General features: G+C 43.4%; 1 protein-coding gene across 1 annotated transcript in view; it reads right to left on the bottom strand.

Moving 5' to 3' along the window:
- Positions 1–407: 407 nt before the first annotated feature.
- The window catches only part of KCNN4 (potassium calcium-activated channel subfamily N member 4), a 75,867-nt gene continuing 60,564 nt past the window's right edge, over positions 408–15,710 (bottom strand). Inside the window, exons 3-8 of the mRNA XM_073655796.1 lie at positions 9,729–10,117; positions 7,194–7,320; positions 6,883–6,993; positions 2,640–2,758; positions 2,316–2,385; positions 408–2,236 (exon numbers count right to left, since the gene is read on the bottom strand). Of these exons, the coding sequence (XP_073511897.1) occupies positions 2,090–2,236; positions 2,316–2,385; positions 2,640–2,758; positions 6,883–6,993; positions 7,194–7,320; positions 9,729–10,117 (963 nt within the window). The 3' untranslated portion in view covers positions 408–2,089. The remainder of the gene's footprint in view (positions 2,237–2,315; positions 2,386–2,639; positions 2,759–6,882; positions 6,994–7,193; positions 7,321–9,728; positions 10,118–15,710) is intronic.

The following is a 15,710-nucleotide window of genomic DNA, read 5'->3' as shown; positions in this document are numbered from 1 at the left end:
TTGTTGCCCATAACAAAAGCATGGCGCCGTCCGGCACCAGAAGCAGAGACTGGGTAGGCACCAACACAGATGTCACAGGCTACAGTAAAGTACCATGAGCATGTTTTCAATTGGAATTGGTAATAGGGTAGCTATCTGCTCCTAATCACTTCTGGTTATGGCATACCTCCCAGGAGAGCAAAAAGATCAGACCTGTTGAAATTCAAGATGCCCAACCCTTCTTTTCCCCAAATATCTGCACTGGAGGAGAATCTGGACACTTTCATTAACATTAGATGGTCAACAAGTCCCGCTTAAATCAGTTTTGGCTTAAGTCATCTAATGAGTATGCTCACTTTAAGCATAGGCTACACATAATTATTCCTGGAAACTCCCTCAAAGGTACACAAGACAATAAGCTGACAAGCGAGAGATAAAATATTCTTTATTACTCTGTTGTTGTTCTGCATAGTTTTTATGGAATTGGTCAGATTCTGAAAGTTCTCTGTTACATCTATATAACATTTTAAAATATGACAGTCTTATTAACACCGCCCTATTGTCAATAAACATACAAACATCAAATATAGCATTAACATTTCTGAAGAATTCTCATTTTTAAATGGAACTTGGTCCCATTTTCAGGTGGTTATAATCCTGTGAAATTTGTGAATTCTGAACTTATCTACAAGCACTTAATTTCTTGGATTTTGAGTTCAGATCCTACAAGTTGTAGTGATTTGTAAAGTATCTCATTTACTATGTTAGCAAATCTCCTTTAAATATCAAGTACACATTAGGGTTCTCCACCTCTACTAATGTCCGCAGATTCAGACTCCACTGTGGCTTCACCAGGCCCCAACTTGCAAAGACCCACCTAAGCATTACATTTTTCAATCAAGGCTCAACTACGGCTTCACATTTTTAATCAAGAACCCACCTTTTAAACCAAGAATTAACCTTAAGCCCGCTATTTTTAAACAAGACCCCATCTTGGCACCACCTTCTCAACTAAAGTCCCATCTCAACCTGTTCATTTAAAACTCAACCTAGGCTTGACCATTTCAACCAGGATGCCACCTTGGCTAGGCTAATTCACTCAAAGCTTAACCCTTGCTCCATTTGTTCAGCTAAACCTTGGTTAAAAAGGTAGAACAAAGGTTGGCTTTTTGGTTTAAAAGGTGGAACAAAGACTCATCTTTGTCTTCACCTTGTCAACCATAGCACAGCCTTTGCTACACCTTTCCAATTTAGACCCCACCTTGGCTTAAGTTTGAGCCAAAACGCTGCTTTTGCATCAGCTTATCAGCCAAAGCTCAACCTTTGCCTACCTTTTCAATCTCCAACTTTTTTCAACAAGGCCTCATCTCTGTACCACTTTTTTTTTTTAACCAGGGATCCATCCTCCCTAACCTTTTCATCCAAAGATTAATCTTTGCTTCACCACATTTCAACCAGGAACCCATCTTGGCTATGTCAATTCACCCAAAGCTTAACCTTGGTTCCATATTTTCAACTAAGGCTTAACCTTGGCTCCGCCTTTTTCATCAAGGGAGACCCCTTGGAATCACTTTTTTAATTGGGTTCTACCTTGGGTCCCTCTTTGGCTCCACCTTGTCAACCATAACACAGCGTTGGCTGCATCTTTCCAATTAGGATCCCACCTAGGCTTCAGTTTTTCAACTGAGGCCTCGCTTTGTCTCCATCCCATCACCGCATGAAGGCTAATAATCATATTTTGTACTCATCTACTGCAGATCTACAAAAATAATCTCCCATGTAAAAATGACATATCCTCTTTCTAGAGATGAACATAAAACCTGATCCATTCTTCAAATGTCTAGTAAAAGTTGTCCATGAAGGCCACCATTTGGCCTTATCTCCTTTGAAGACCTCATCAGTAGTTCTGAAGACTAATCAACTACATAAAGTTCATCTACTAGTAACCAGTCTTTCTGAGGCTCCAAGCAGCCATAAAAGTGTTATTTTCCTCTTAAACCTTCGAACAATGAAGGTGGGAAAGTGGAAGACAATTATTCAGTGGTAAACAAAATGAGGGAGAAGTCCAAGAGCTTCAAGAAGACCTTCCAAGTGTCTTGGCTTGTCCGTGTCAGTGTGTTAACTGGGGAGACTCTATGGCTGTCAAAATTAAACGGCTGATCTCATCCAGTTTCTTATCCAGTTGGTCGATCCTTTTCTCCAGGTCTTGGTGAGAGGAGGTAAAGTTATAATCGAGGTCCGTCATGATCATCTGCATCTAGAGAACATAGGACATTGTTGAAGGACAACCATACATTTAGGTTTAAAGATCATCACCATACAATTTTTCCACTTACTTTGGAAATGTCGACCATGGCATTGACCTGATCCTTCAGATTTTTTTGCTTTATTCTTTTTCGGCGGAATCTGTAAAAATAAATTATGCGTCATAGAACCTCTAAACAGAAACATTCAGGATCAACGACATATGGGAACCCAAGTAAGAGAAGAAGCTACAGTATCTACTACTTTCCTTGCTGATGCCACGATTGTCCTACTTAGCATCTCTTGTTTTAAAATTTTTATGAACTAAAGAAAAAATCTAAAATTGTATGGGTATAAATTATGGAAGGACCCTGGGTCCAAAGGGGAATAAATGGGGTTTGTGAGGTTGGACTTACATATGAATGGCTCCTAGCAGCTCCCGCTGGTGCAGTCGGATCTTGGCCATGTCCCCCTGCTTCGTGTGCTTGTGGAGCAGCCAGGCCTCTCCCAATACATTGGCAGCTGCACATTTAATCTAAAAGACAAAAGTGGGCAATTTTATAGAAGTGTTTTCACCAGAAAACTGGTATAAAACTTTTCAAAAATTTTCTGCGACGCGGAGTTGCCGAAAAGTTTAGCGACATCCAGCATTTTCCTGCCAGTTCAAAGCAGCTTTGCAAAACTTTAGGGAGTTGGGGAGGGAGTAGAAGAGAGCGTGGCTACGCCTGCCTGCCAAATTCAGCTAAAGTGCTGGCGTTTCTTACGCCAGAAGTGTTACTTCAGTATCCATTTTTGCAAAAACATATTTTCGCATTTGGATTTTATAAAAAATGTGGCACCTTTTGTCTATTACAGGCTCTTTGTTCCCCTGAACATTGCTGGCTGCAGAATAAGCTAAGTAAGAAACTTTGAGTGAGTTAATTTTGACTTTGTAACTCTTATCTGAGCTCTCCTCCGCTAAATTTATGACCACATCAAAGTTCAGCTCAACTTTGATGTGGTCTGTGATCATAAATATGCCCTGAGGAGTGCAGATTAGAGTTGCAAACTTTCATTCTCAGAGTTTACTAATGGAATCTCAGTTAACTCATTCAGCAGCCAACAATGTTCAGGAATAAAAACAAAACTTATGCCAAACGGTGATAAATTTGGAATGAAAATCAGTTCCAAAAATTATGTAGAACAGGAAGGGAAATTTCCTACGGGCACCAATTAGGAACGAACTTCCCTCTTTACTTTAAAATAAACTTTCCTTTTTTGTTGGAAATGAGTCGATCCAGCCATTTCTTCAGAATAGTCTTTAATGTTCACTAAGGCTTTTGAAAAGTTGGGTTCCCAAGAGATCAAATCTGGAAGACGAGCTACCGACCGATGCACATTAATGCCCCCGATGGTCTCCATTGTGGATCTGCCATAACATGATTCGTAAATGTCTCTTTTCCTGTATGGAAATCTTAATTGTTTCCTGTGTGGAAGCTGAAGTCTTCTGACCCAGCTATAATAAGAATCGGCAGGTCGCGCCCTCCGTGTCCTCCCTGTATTGTGCGACTACGAAGGGCACCTTTTGGGATGTTGACAATGATGGATAAAAAGCCTCCATTGCCCGTAATAGTAGAAAGGCAAGGTTGTTATCAGAAGGTCACAGTACATTCGGCCCCTCCGGTGGTGTGACTGGAGTTTCCTTAACTATTGTACAACTTTACAAGGCACCATGTGGTGGGTACTGCGCCAGCACAACAACCGGCAGGGTCATGTGCAGCACTTCTTACTGGATGTACGAGGTACTGCGGGTAGTAGCCCAGAAGATGCCTGTGGGTAATAAGCCAAAGGAGTACTGTATGGTACTATACACCTGAACACTACGGGGCACTATTTATCTGGGCACTGTAGGGTATTAGTGGTCGAGATATTCTATGGTACTCTTGATGTGAGCATTTTATAGCATGGGCACAATGTTTTCTATGCACAATGGCAGTATTGATTTGGGCACTGTATGATACTATTGATCTGGACACTGTATGGTATTATTGATCTGTAAATTACATGGCGCCATTTATTTGGATACTGTATAGCACGATTGATCTGGACCCTGTGGCGTCATTAATATTGATACTGTATTGGGCGATTGATCAGGGCACTGTATGGCGTTATTGATATGGACTTTGTATGGCGCTATCGACCTTGACACTGTATGGCGCGATTAATCTAGACTCTATTTGTTGCCATTGGTTTGGACACAATATGGCAGTATTAATCTGGGCCCTGTACAGCGCCATCGATCCAGACGGTGTATGGCGCCATCGATCCAGACTGTGTATGGCGCCATCGATCCAGAAATTACATGGCGCTATTTATTTGGATACTGTATAGCTGTTGAGTATAGCACTATTGATCTGGACCCTATGGCGTCATTCATATTTATACTGTATGGCAAGATTGATCAGGATACTATGGCATCATTAATATTGATACTGTATGGCGCGATTGATCTAGACGCTATATGATGCCATTGATTTGGGCACTATATGGCAGTATTGATCTGGGCCCAACTATTGATCTGGATACTGTGCAGCTATTGATCAGGGCACTGTATGGCGTTATTGATATGGACTTTGTATGGCGCTCTCGACCTGGACACTGTATGGAGCGATTAATCTAGACTCTATTTGATGCCACTGGTTTGGACACGATATGGCAGTATTAATCTGGGCCCTGTACGGCGCCATTGATCCAGACTGTGTACAGTGCCATTGATCCAGACTGCGTACGGCGCCATTGATCCAGACTGTGTACGGCGCCATTGATCCAGACTGTGTACGGCGCCATTGATCCAGACTGTGTACGGTGCCATTGATCCAGACTGTGTATGGCGCTATCGATATCGATCCAGACTGTGTATGGCGCCATTGATGTAGATGCTCTGATACCATTGATCTGGATGCTATATTATTCTTTTAGTCTGGGCACTGTATGGCGCTATCGATGTGGCCACTGTTTGGCAGTATTAATCTTGGAACTGTATGGTGGTTTTGATCTAGGAACTACATGGTACTTCTGATTTGTGCACTCTGGTAGTGTTGCTTTCATGTGAACACTGTACGACCCTATTGCTCCGGACACTGTTCCTTTTGGATTTCATTATTATCTTCACACTATATACCAGTACAACTTGGAGGTTAGGGCAGTTATTGTGAGGTTTTTGCCCCCATCACATGATTTTTGACCTCATACAGCGCCCCTGGAAATTTCTTCACATTGATGGCGTCATGTATGTAATGTGTAACGGTGGCTGCTTCACAATATACCGCCACTAAGTTCTAAACTCCATTCCCATGTTGCATCGCCGCTTTATTTCCAGCGCAGGTAGCCTGCGGTCAGGAGCCTGCTGGCAGATGAGATCACTATTGTATTCGGTAAGGTCATTTCTCAGGCTGATGGCTCCCGCTGGTCCCAGAACCGGATCTGTATTGTTTGCTGAGCCCACCACATGCAACGTACGTTCAGCGTGTTGTGCCGACGGTTGCTATGATAGAGGACATCACGTCCAAGAGAGAGGAATTTAGGAATAAGAGTGCTTCAAGGGTTAATGCAGTAAATCATGACTGCCGATTGGTAGCTATCCCAAGAACCGCGGAGAGACCCCTAGTGTAAATCGGAATGCTTCCCTTCACTGACAGCAAGCAGGCTGACCGTGTGTTTCCTATCATTTGGGGATATATACAAAGTTTTGATCACTTTTTATTCCATTTTTTTGGGGGGATGCAAAATTACCCCAATTTTTTTTTTTTTTTTTTTTTTAACGCCAATTACGACTTTATTAAATGTTATATTTTCATAAATCGGACTTTCATGGATTATTCATATTTCTTTTGTATTTTTTTTGCTTTATGGTATTGGTTGCTGTTTTTAACTATTAGGTGCATTTTTGAAGCAAAAACCCACATGATCCTTTAAAAATGGATAAAAAGTTTGCGCCAAAAATTCAAATATACAAATAAATTACTTGGGAAGGAATCGGGAAAACATTAGGGCAAAAATGTTGAGACTTATTAAAAAAACAGGGAACAGGAGGAAAAACAGCTGAACAAGTAAAAAAAACTTCAAAAAAGGTGCAACCTAAAAAAAAGAATTTGTCAATAAAAGTCTTAAAAAAGGAAAAAAACATAAGCACATATGCAATAACAAATTGGGTTTCAAATTTTTTTTATAAATTTGGGGGCAGAAAATTAAATTTTTTTAACTTTTTTTTTTTTTTTAAAAAGTTTTATAACTGAACAAATAAAAATTTCAAAAAAGTTACAACTTAAAAAAAAGTGCCACAAAGCAAAAAGTCTTAAAACTAGAAAAAAAAAAAGAGAAAACATAAACACATATTCAAGAATAAATTGGGCTTCACATGTGTTTGATCATCAGCAGGTCGCAATATCGTGGAGACTACGCAACTGTTTAAATGCTGCTGACAGAGATTGACAGCAGCATCTAAATGGTTAACCAGCAGCAATCGGCGCTAGCTCCGGTCGCGGCTATTAGAGATGGACTTTACAATGCAACTGCCACCCGTTGTGTAAGGAAATGGAAGACGATGTAAAAAAAAAAAAAAAACACTCAGTGCTATAAAAAAATATATATACAATAATTATTCCGCAATACAACGCTCACCTGTTTCATGTAGCGTATATCCATCATGAAGTTATGGACGTGCTTTTCTGCCTTAGTAAATTCCAGTTTCTGAGCAGCTACAGCAACGATTAGTGCCGTACATCCGACCCCCTGAAAAAGACCCACAAGGTGAAACTCCCCTACGAAGTCAGTGTCACATAATGAACAAAGAGCCATGAAGAGTTGTATAATGAGGATGTGGGATGTTATAAATAAAGGCTTCATCTAGCAAATAGGAAAAACTGATAATGATATGGCTTCTATCATGTTCTAGTTTTTGTCTGTCCCTCCAGAACCTGAGTGTTTCTTACCATAACTCCGGTGAAAAGGCACACCATCTTCCCACACACAGTTGCAGGCACCAGATCTCCATAGCCAATGGTTAAAAAGGTGATAGGAATCAACCACATAGCACTGGCCAGATCTGCCGTCGTATCTCTATGAAAACAAATATAGAACTGCTATAATACCGCCACCTACTGTATGCACAAGAATATAACTACTATAATACTGCCACGTATGTAGAAGAGTATAACTACTATAATACTGCTCCTGTGTACAAGAATATAACTACTATAATACTGCTCCTATGTACAAGAATATAGCTACTATAATACTGCCCCTATGTACAAGAATATAACTACTATAATACTGCTCCTATGTACAAGACTATAACTACAATAATACTGCCCCCTATATACAAGAATATAGCTACTATAATACTGCCCCTATGTACAAGAATATAACTACTATAATACTGCCCCTATGTACAAGAATATAACTACTATAATACTGCTCCTATGTACAAGAATATAACTACTATAATACTGCTCCTATGTACAAGAATATAGCTACTATAATACTGCTCCCTATGTACAAGAATATAACTACTACAATACTGCCCCTATGTACAAGAATATAACTACTATAATACTGCTCCTATGTACAAGAATATACTATAATACTGCTCCCTATGTACAGGAATATAACTACTATAATACTGCCCCTATGTACAAGAATATAACTACTATAATACTGCTCCTATGTACAAGAATATAACTACTATAATACTGCCTCTATGTGCAAGAATATAACTACTATAATACTGCTCTCTATGTACAGGAATATAACTACTATAATACTGCCCCCTATGTACAAGAATATAACTCCTATAATACTGCTCCTATGTACAAGAGTATAACTACTATAATACTGCTCCTATGTACAAGAATATAACTACTATAATACTGCCCCCTATGTGCAAGAGTATAACTACTATAATACTGCTTCTATGTGCAAGAATATAACTACTCTAATACTGTCCCTATGTACAAGAATATAACTAGTATAATACTGCCCCCTATATACAAGAATATAACTAGTATAATACTGCTCCTATGTACAAGAATATAACTACTATAATACTGCCCCCTATGTACAAGAGTATAACTACTATAATACTGCTCCTATGTACAAGAATATAACTTCTATAATACTGCCCCCTATGTACAAGAATATAACTACTATAATTCTGCCCCTATGTACAAGAATATAACTACTATAATTCTGCCCCTATGTACAAGAATATAACTACTTTAATTCTGCCCCTATGTACAAGAATATAACTACTATAATTCTGCCCCTATGTACAAGAATATAACTACTATAATTCTGCCCCTATGTACAAGAATATAAATACTATAATACTGCCCCCTATGTACAAGAGTATAACTACTATAATACTGCTCCTATGTACAAGAATATAACTACTATAATACTGCCCCATATGTACAAGAATATAACTACTATAATACTGCCCCATATGTACAAGAATATAACTACTATAATACTGCCCCATATGTACAAGAATATAACTACTATAATTCTGCCCCCTATGTACAAGAGTATAACTACTATAATACTGCTCCTATGTACAAGAGTATAACTACTATAATACTGCTCCTATGTACAAGAGTATAACTACTATAATACTGCTCCTATGTACAAGAGTATAACTACTATAATACTGCTCCTATGTACAAGAATATAACTACTATAATACTGCCCCCTATGTACAAGAATATAACTACTATAATACTGCCCCCTATGTACAAGAATATAAATACTATAATACTGCCCCCTATGTACAAGAGTATAACTACTATAATACTGCCCCCTATGTACAAGAATATAACTACTATAATACTGCCCCCTATGTACAAGAATATAACTACTATAATACTGCCCCTATGTACAAGAATATAACTACTATAATTCTGCCCCTATGTACAAGAATATAAATACTATAATACTGCCCCCTATGTACAAGAGTATAACTACTATAATACTGCTTCTATGTGCAAGAATATAACTACTATAATACTGCCCCCTATGTACAAGAATATAACTACTATAATACTGCCCCCTATGTACAAGAATATAACTACTATAATACTGCCCCCTATGTACAAGAATATAACTACTATAATACTGCCCCCTATGTACAAGAATATAACTACTATAATACTGCCCCCTATGTACAAGAATATAACTACTATAATACTGCTTCTATGTGCAAGAATATAACTACTATAATACTGCCCCCTATGTGCAAGAATATAACTACTATAATACTGCCCCTATATACAAGAATATAACTACTATAATACTGCCCCTATGTATAAGAATATAACTACTATAATACTGCCCCCTATGTACAAGAATATAACTACTATAATACTGCCTCTTTGAATTTCCCACCTAGAGCACTTGGACCAAACCTTTGTGTTGATATTGTATAGTTATTTAATTTGCCCCCTATGAGGAATCATTGGACGCCCTTTTACCTCTCACACACGGACAGGACCCAAGAAGACACAATCCAGAGACTGACGGTCAGGATGAGCAGGACCCGACCTGGGCAGGTGTTCATCAGGATCTTTATAACAAACTGGTACTGGAATTTGATCTTGTTAAGGGCCCCGATGCTCCGATACGAGGCGTCCACCAGCACCTTACTATGAAGCAGCACAGTCCTGGGCAACAGGTAAACACGAAGGAACATCAAGATGGACAGGAATATTTCGGCTTGTGAGAGTTTCTTGTTTTCTTCGCAAGGTCGATCGAAGGGAAACGGGTGGATGGAACATACTAAGATTTCTAGAAAAATCCATGCCGACTTCTTAGTATTCACAGCAATGCGCCAGTGCACTAAAGAATTATCTGTCATGAAGATCTGAGAAGAAGACAACATAAAATATGGATTTAGGCCTCATTAATCTAGGCACCTAAGTTATTAGAAGCTAAGATGTATCTAACATGGAAGCTACTGCTTCAATTCTTAGACCTTATCTTCTGCAGCCACAACTAGGGGGAGCTCACAGCATATAGTTTTCCTATTCAGTGCAATGTATGTACTGTATACATCGAGCTCCACCTAGTGGTGGCTGTAGGTAGCAAAAACATTATATTTGGAACTTTGTATGAGAAAAATGGGGTTCTGATCACTCTGTTATACATAAACATACATATATACACTAGAACATTAAATGATCACATGGGTAAACTGAATAACACTATCTTGGGACAATGGCATCTGGTGTGGGATATTTTAGAAAACAAGTCAAGAGCTAATTCTTCTTGATGATGTGTTGGAAGGGTCGTGGGATGTTTCCTGTATGTGACTGGTCTTGTGGGGTGTCGAAGTGTATGGCATGTTTATTGGGGTGTTCACAGGATATGGTAGGTCATGTGAGTTCTTCCCTGTATGTTGGTCTTGTTGTCTGGTCTTATGGGGTGTTTCCGGTATACATCAGGTCTTGTGGAGTGTTCCTTGTATATGGCAGGTCTTGTGGGGTGTTTCTGGTATACGGCAGGTCTTGTGGATTGTTTCCTGTGTTTGACAGGTCTTGAAGGTTGTTACCGGTATACGGCAGGTCTTGTGGGGTGTCTCTGGTATATGGCAGGTCTTGTGGCATTTTACCGGTATACGACAGATCTTGTGGCGTGTTCCTGGTATACGGCAGGTATTGTGGGGTGTTACCAGTATACGGCAAATCTTGTGGGGTGCTCCCGGTATACGGCAGGTCATGTGGGGTGTTACCGGTATACGACAGATCTTGTGGCATGTTACCGGTACATGACAGGTCTTGCGGCGTGTTCCTGGTATACGGTAGGTCTTGTGGCGTGTTCCTGGTCTACGGTAGGTCTTGTGGTGTTTTACCGGTATACGGTAGGTCTTGTGGCGTTTTACCGGTATACGATAGGTCTTGTGGGATGTTCCCGGTATACGGCAGGTCTTGTGGGGTGTACCCGGTATATGGCAGGTCTTGTGGTGTGTTACCGGTATGCAGTTCTTACCAAAACAGGTCAAAGGATGGACAAGCAGTGAAAAGCTGAAAGGTGGTTCTGCTCAGATGTTATTTGGGAAGGCTGAAGGGGGTCACGTGGTTTCTGTTATGAGACCAGTGTGGGATTCACAGCTTAGATGCAGGTTTGGGAGGTAAGTATAGATTTTTTTTCCTCCTTATGCAGCACACTGAGGCAATTGTTAAGTACTCCTAAGGAGTTGTTCTGGTGCCAGATACCACAGGAAACTTCAAAGGTCTTGTGGAGTCCACACCTTGGTTAGATCCTACGGTGGACTCCACAATATAGGTGGGTAGCTCCATTGTGAGGCTGTGTATAGTGCTATCGCTCAGTTTTCTTAGAAGCAAATTTTACGTGTAAGTGGAAAATGCCAATATCGGTCCATATTCCCTCTCTGAACAAAGCAGATATGGCCGAGTCCTATCATGAACACACAGATAGGCGATAGGTGCGGTCAATGTATCTTCCCAGCAACCAGTAAATACATGGTGCGGGCACCACCCAACTGCTTATATTGAGCCAACAAACCCGGCAAAGGGTAACTAGAACATGGAGGGCATGACACACCTAGAATAATAGTTCTCCTGCCAAAATATCCATCTTTACATAAAAAGGCAGAAATGACTACAAAGCGACAGAAACCTGAGTCACCGGGATGGGCGCGTTGCAGGAAAACCATCAATGCCTTACACATGGCTCACTGCACCGTAAATGTCAAGTATTTCTGGATCAAAAAAGGAAAAGAATCTGGAATGTATTTAGAATGAATTTATGGAATAATCTCTTACAGCCGTAGTCCAACAAATAGGGGGTATTGAGGTTGTATCTGCTCCCAGACACTGGTGCCATAGGGACCCCGTGCTAATTCAGAATCTATTCTCCTATTTCCACTATATGGATAAAAGCATGGAAAGCTGAAGCTACAATTGTCCACAATGTCTTGTGCTGAAGCATTAAGATTTCCCATCACTGGAGACCGAGCCCTGATAACAGCCCATAGCATTATCCTCCTCCACCATCTGTACAGCGGCACGATGCAGTCAGGAAGGTAAAGTTCTCCTGGAATCACCAAACCCAGACTCCTCCATCAGACGCAGATAGAGAAGTACAATCTGTTACTGCACAGAACACATCTCCTCCAGAGTCCAGTGGTGGCGGCTTTACACCACTGCATCCGATGCTCGGCATTGTGCTTGGTGATGTACGGCTGCATGTCGTTGCTCGGCCATGAAGGTCCCAGAGGGGGCACAGTGTTAGTGCTGTTACTAGAGAACGTCTGGACTCTGCAGTTATGGAGTCAGCAGGACGGTGGTGACTTTTCTGCCCTCTGCTCTTCAGCACTCGGCCCCCCATTCTGTAACAGTATGGGGTTACTTCGTAGTTGAGTTGCTGCGGTTCCTTCCACTTCTCAGTAATATCCTTCACAGGTGACGGAGGAAGATTCAGGAGGAAGAAATGTCATGGACGGACTTGTTACCTCGGTGGCTTCTACTACAGGACCGCGCTGGTATCAGTGAGCTCTGCACCACCAGCCGTCCTGTCACGTTAGTAATGGTAGATGGCATGGCTGGGGGCCGGATGCTATACACTGGGGAGCGGGAAGCCAGAAGTTATACACCGAGGGGGTCGGATGTTATACACCAGGAATGAGGGGCCGGATATTATACACAAGGGCCAAAAGTTATACATCTGGAGCAGGGGGCCAGATGTTTCACCCTGGGGATGAGGGACTGGATGTTATACCCCAGGGGGTGAGGAGGCATGATCTAATACACCAGGAGGAGGAGCCAGATGTTATACACTGGGGGTGAGGGGGCTGGATGTTATACACCGTGGGTGACAGGGCTGGATGTTATACACTGGGGGTGAGGAGCTGGATGTTATACACTGGGGGTGAGGGGCCAGATGTTATACACTGGGGGTGAGTGGGTCGGATGTTATATACTGGGGGTGAGGGGGCCAGATGTTATACACTGGGGGTGAGTGGGTCGGATGTTATATACTGGGGGTGAGGGGGCTGGATGTTATACACTGGGGGTGAGGGGGCCAGATGTTATACCCTGGGGGTGAGTGGGTCGGATGTTATATACTGGGGGTGAGGGGGCTGGATGTTATACACCGCGGGTGACAGGGCTGGATGTTATACACTGTGGGGGAGGGACCAGATGTTATACACTGGGGGAGAGGGGAGCGGATGCTATATACTGGGGGTGAGGGGGCCGGATGTTATACACTGTGGGGGAGGGACCAGATGTTATACACTGGGGGTGAGGGGGCTGGATGTTATACACTGGGGGTGAGGGGGCTGGATGTTATACACTGGGGGAGAGGGGGGTGGATGCTATATACTGGGGGAGAGGGGGGCGGATGTTATACACTGTGGGGGAGGGGCCAGATGTTATACACTGGGGGGAGGAGCCGGATGTTATACACTGTGGGGGAGGGACCAGATGTTATACACTGTGGGGGAGGGACCAGATGTTATACACTGTGGGGGAGGGACCAGATGTTATACACTGGGGGTGAGGGGGCTGGATGTTATACACTGGGGGTGAGGGGGTCGGATGTTATACACTGGGGGTGAGGGGGTCGGATGTTATACACTGGGGGAGAGGGGGGCGGATGCTATATACTGGGGGAGAGGGGGGCGGATGCTATATACTGGGGGTGAGGGGGCTGGATGTTATACACTGTGGGGGAGGGACCAGATGTTATACACTGGGGGTGAGGGGGCTGGATGTTATACACTGTGGGGGAGGAGCCAGATGTTATACACTGGGGGTGAGGGGGTCGGATGTTATACACTGGGGGAGAGGGGGGCGGATGTTATACACTGTGGGGGAGGGACCAGATGTTATACACTGGGGGAGAGGAGGGCGGATGCTATATACTGGGGGTGAGGGGGCTGGATGTTATACACTGTGGGGGAGGGACCAGATGTTATACACTGGGGGTGAGGGGGCTGGATGTTATACACTGGGGGTGAGGGGGTCGGATGTTATACACTGGGGGTGAGGGGGTCGGATGTTATACACTGGGGGAGAGGGGGGCGGATGCTATATACTGGGGGAGAGGGACCAGATGTTATACACCGCGGGTGACAGGGCTGGATGTTATACACTGGGGGAGAGGGGGGCGGATGCTATATACTGGGGGTGAGGGGGCTGGATGTTATACACTGTGGGGGAGGGGCCAGATGTTATACACTGGGGGTGAGGGGGTCGGATGTTATATAATGGGGGGTGAGGGGGCTGGATGTTATACACTGTGGGGGAGGGGCCAGAGGTTTCACCCCAGGGATGACTGACTGGATGTTATACACCAGGGGCTGAGGGGGCATGATCTAATACATCAGGGGGCGAGGAGCCGGATGTTATACACTGGGGGTGAGGGGGGCGGATGCTATATACTGGGGGTGAGGGGGCTGGATGTTATACACCAGGGGGGAGGAGCCGGATGTTATACACTGAGGGGTGAGGGGCTAGATGTTATACACTGGGGGTGAAGGGGTCGGATGTTATACACTGGGGGTGAGGCGGTCGGATGTTATACACTGCGGGTGAGGGGGTCGGATGTTATACACCGGGGGTTGAGGCGGTCGGATGTTATACACCGGGGGTTGAGGGGGCTGGATGTTTTACATTGGGGGCGAAGGGGTCGGATGTTATACACTGGGGTGAGGAGGCCGGATGTTATACACGGGGGGGTGAGGAGGCCGGATGTTATACACGGGGGGGTGAGGGGGCTGGATGTTATACACTGGGGGTTGAGGGGTCGGATGTTATACACCGGTGCTTGAGGGGGCTGGATGTCATACACCGGGGGGTGAGAGGGCCGGATGTTATATACTGGGGGTGAGGGGGCTGGATGTTATACACCGGGGGGTGAGAGGGCCGGATGTTATACACCAAGGGTGAGGGGGTCGGATGTTATACACCGGGGGGTGAGGGGGTCGGATGTTATACACTGCGGGTGAGGGGGTCGGATGTTATACACCGGGGGTTGAGGCGGTCGGATGTTATACACCGGGGGTTGAGAGATCTGGATGTTTTACATTGGGGGTGAGGTAGTCGGATGTTATACACCGGGGGATGAGGGGGCTGGATGTCATACACCGGGGGGTGAGAGGGCCGGATGTTATACACCAAGGGTGGACAGTCGAATATTATACATCGGAGGCGATGGGGCCGAACAATGTGGGGCAATGGGAATTAATAAGAAACCGTAATTCAATGATTAAGATGTGTGTTATAATTCTTCTCTCCGTATATAATACATCCGCCATCAGTCACCTTTCCCGGTTGCTCAGTGTGCACCACATTATGCTGGATCTGCTCTGTCTATTTTCTATAATGGCTGTTGACCATGACCGCTATAACATAGGAATGGCTGGATATGATATTGATAGACCATTTTCCCTGACTCCGTCTTCAGTCTTCCTAGACGTGCACTTTCCATCC

This window comes from Phyllobates terribilis, unplaced genomic scaffold, assembly GCF_046119375.1.
Source record: "Phyllobates terribilis strain yellow unplaced genomic scaffold, ASM4611937v1 Scaffold_12__6_contigs__length_324123572, whole genome shotgun sequence".
NCBI classification, from domain to species: Eukaryota; Metazoa; Chordata; class Amphibia; order Anura; family Dendrobatidae; genus Phyllobates; species Phyllobates terribilis.
This window is presented reverse-complemented; position numbering and strand designations above follow the sequence as displayed.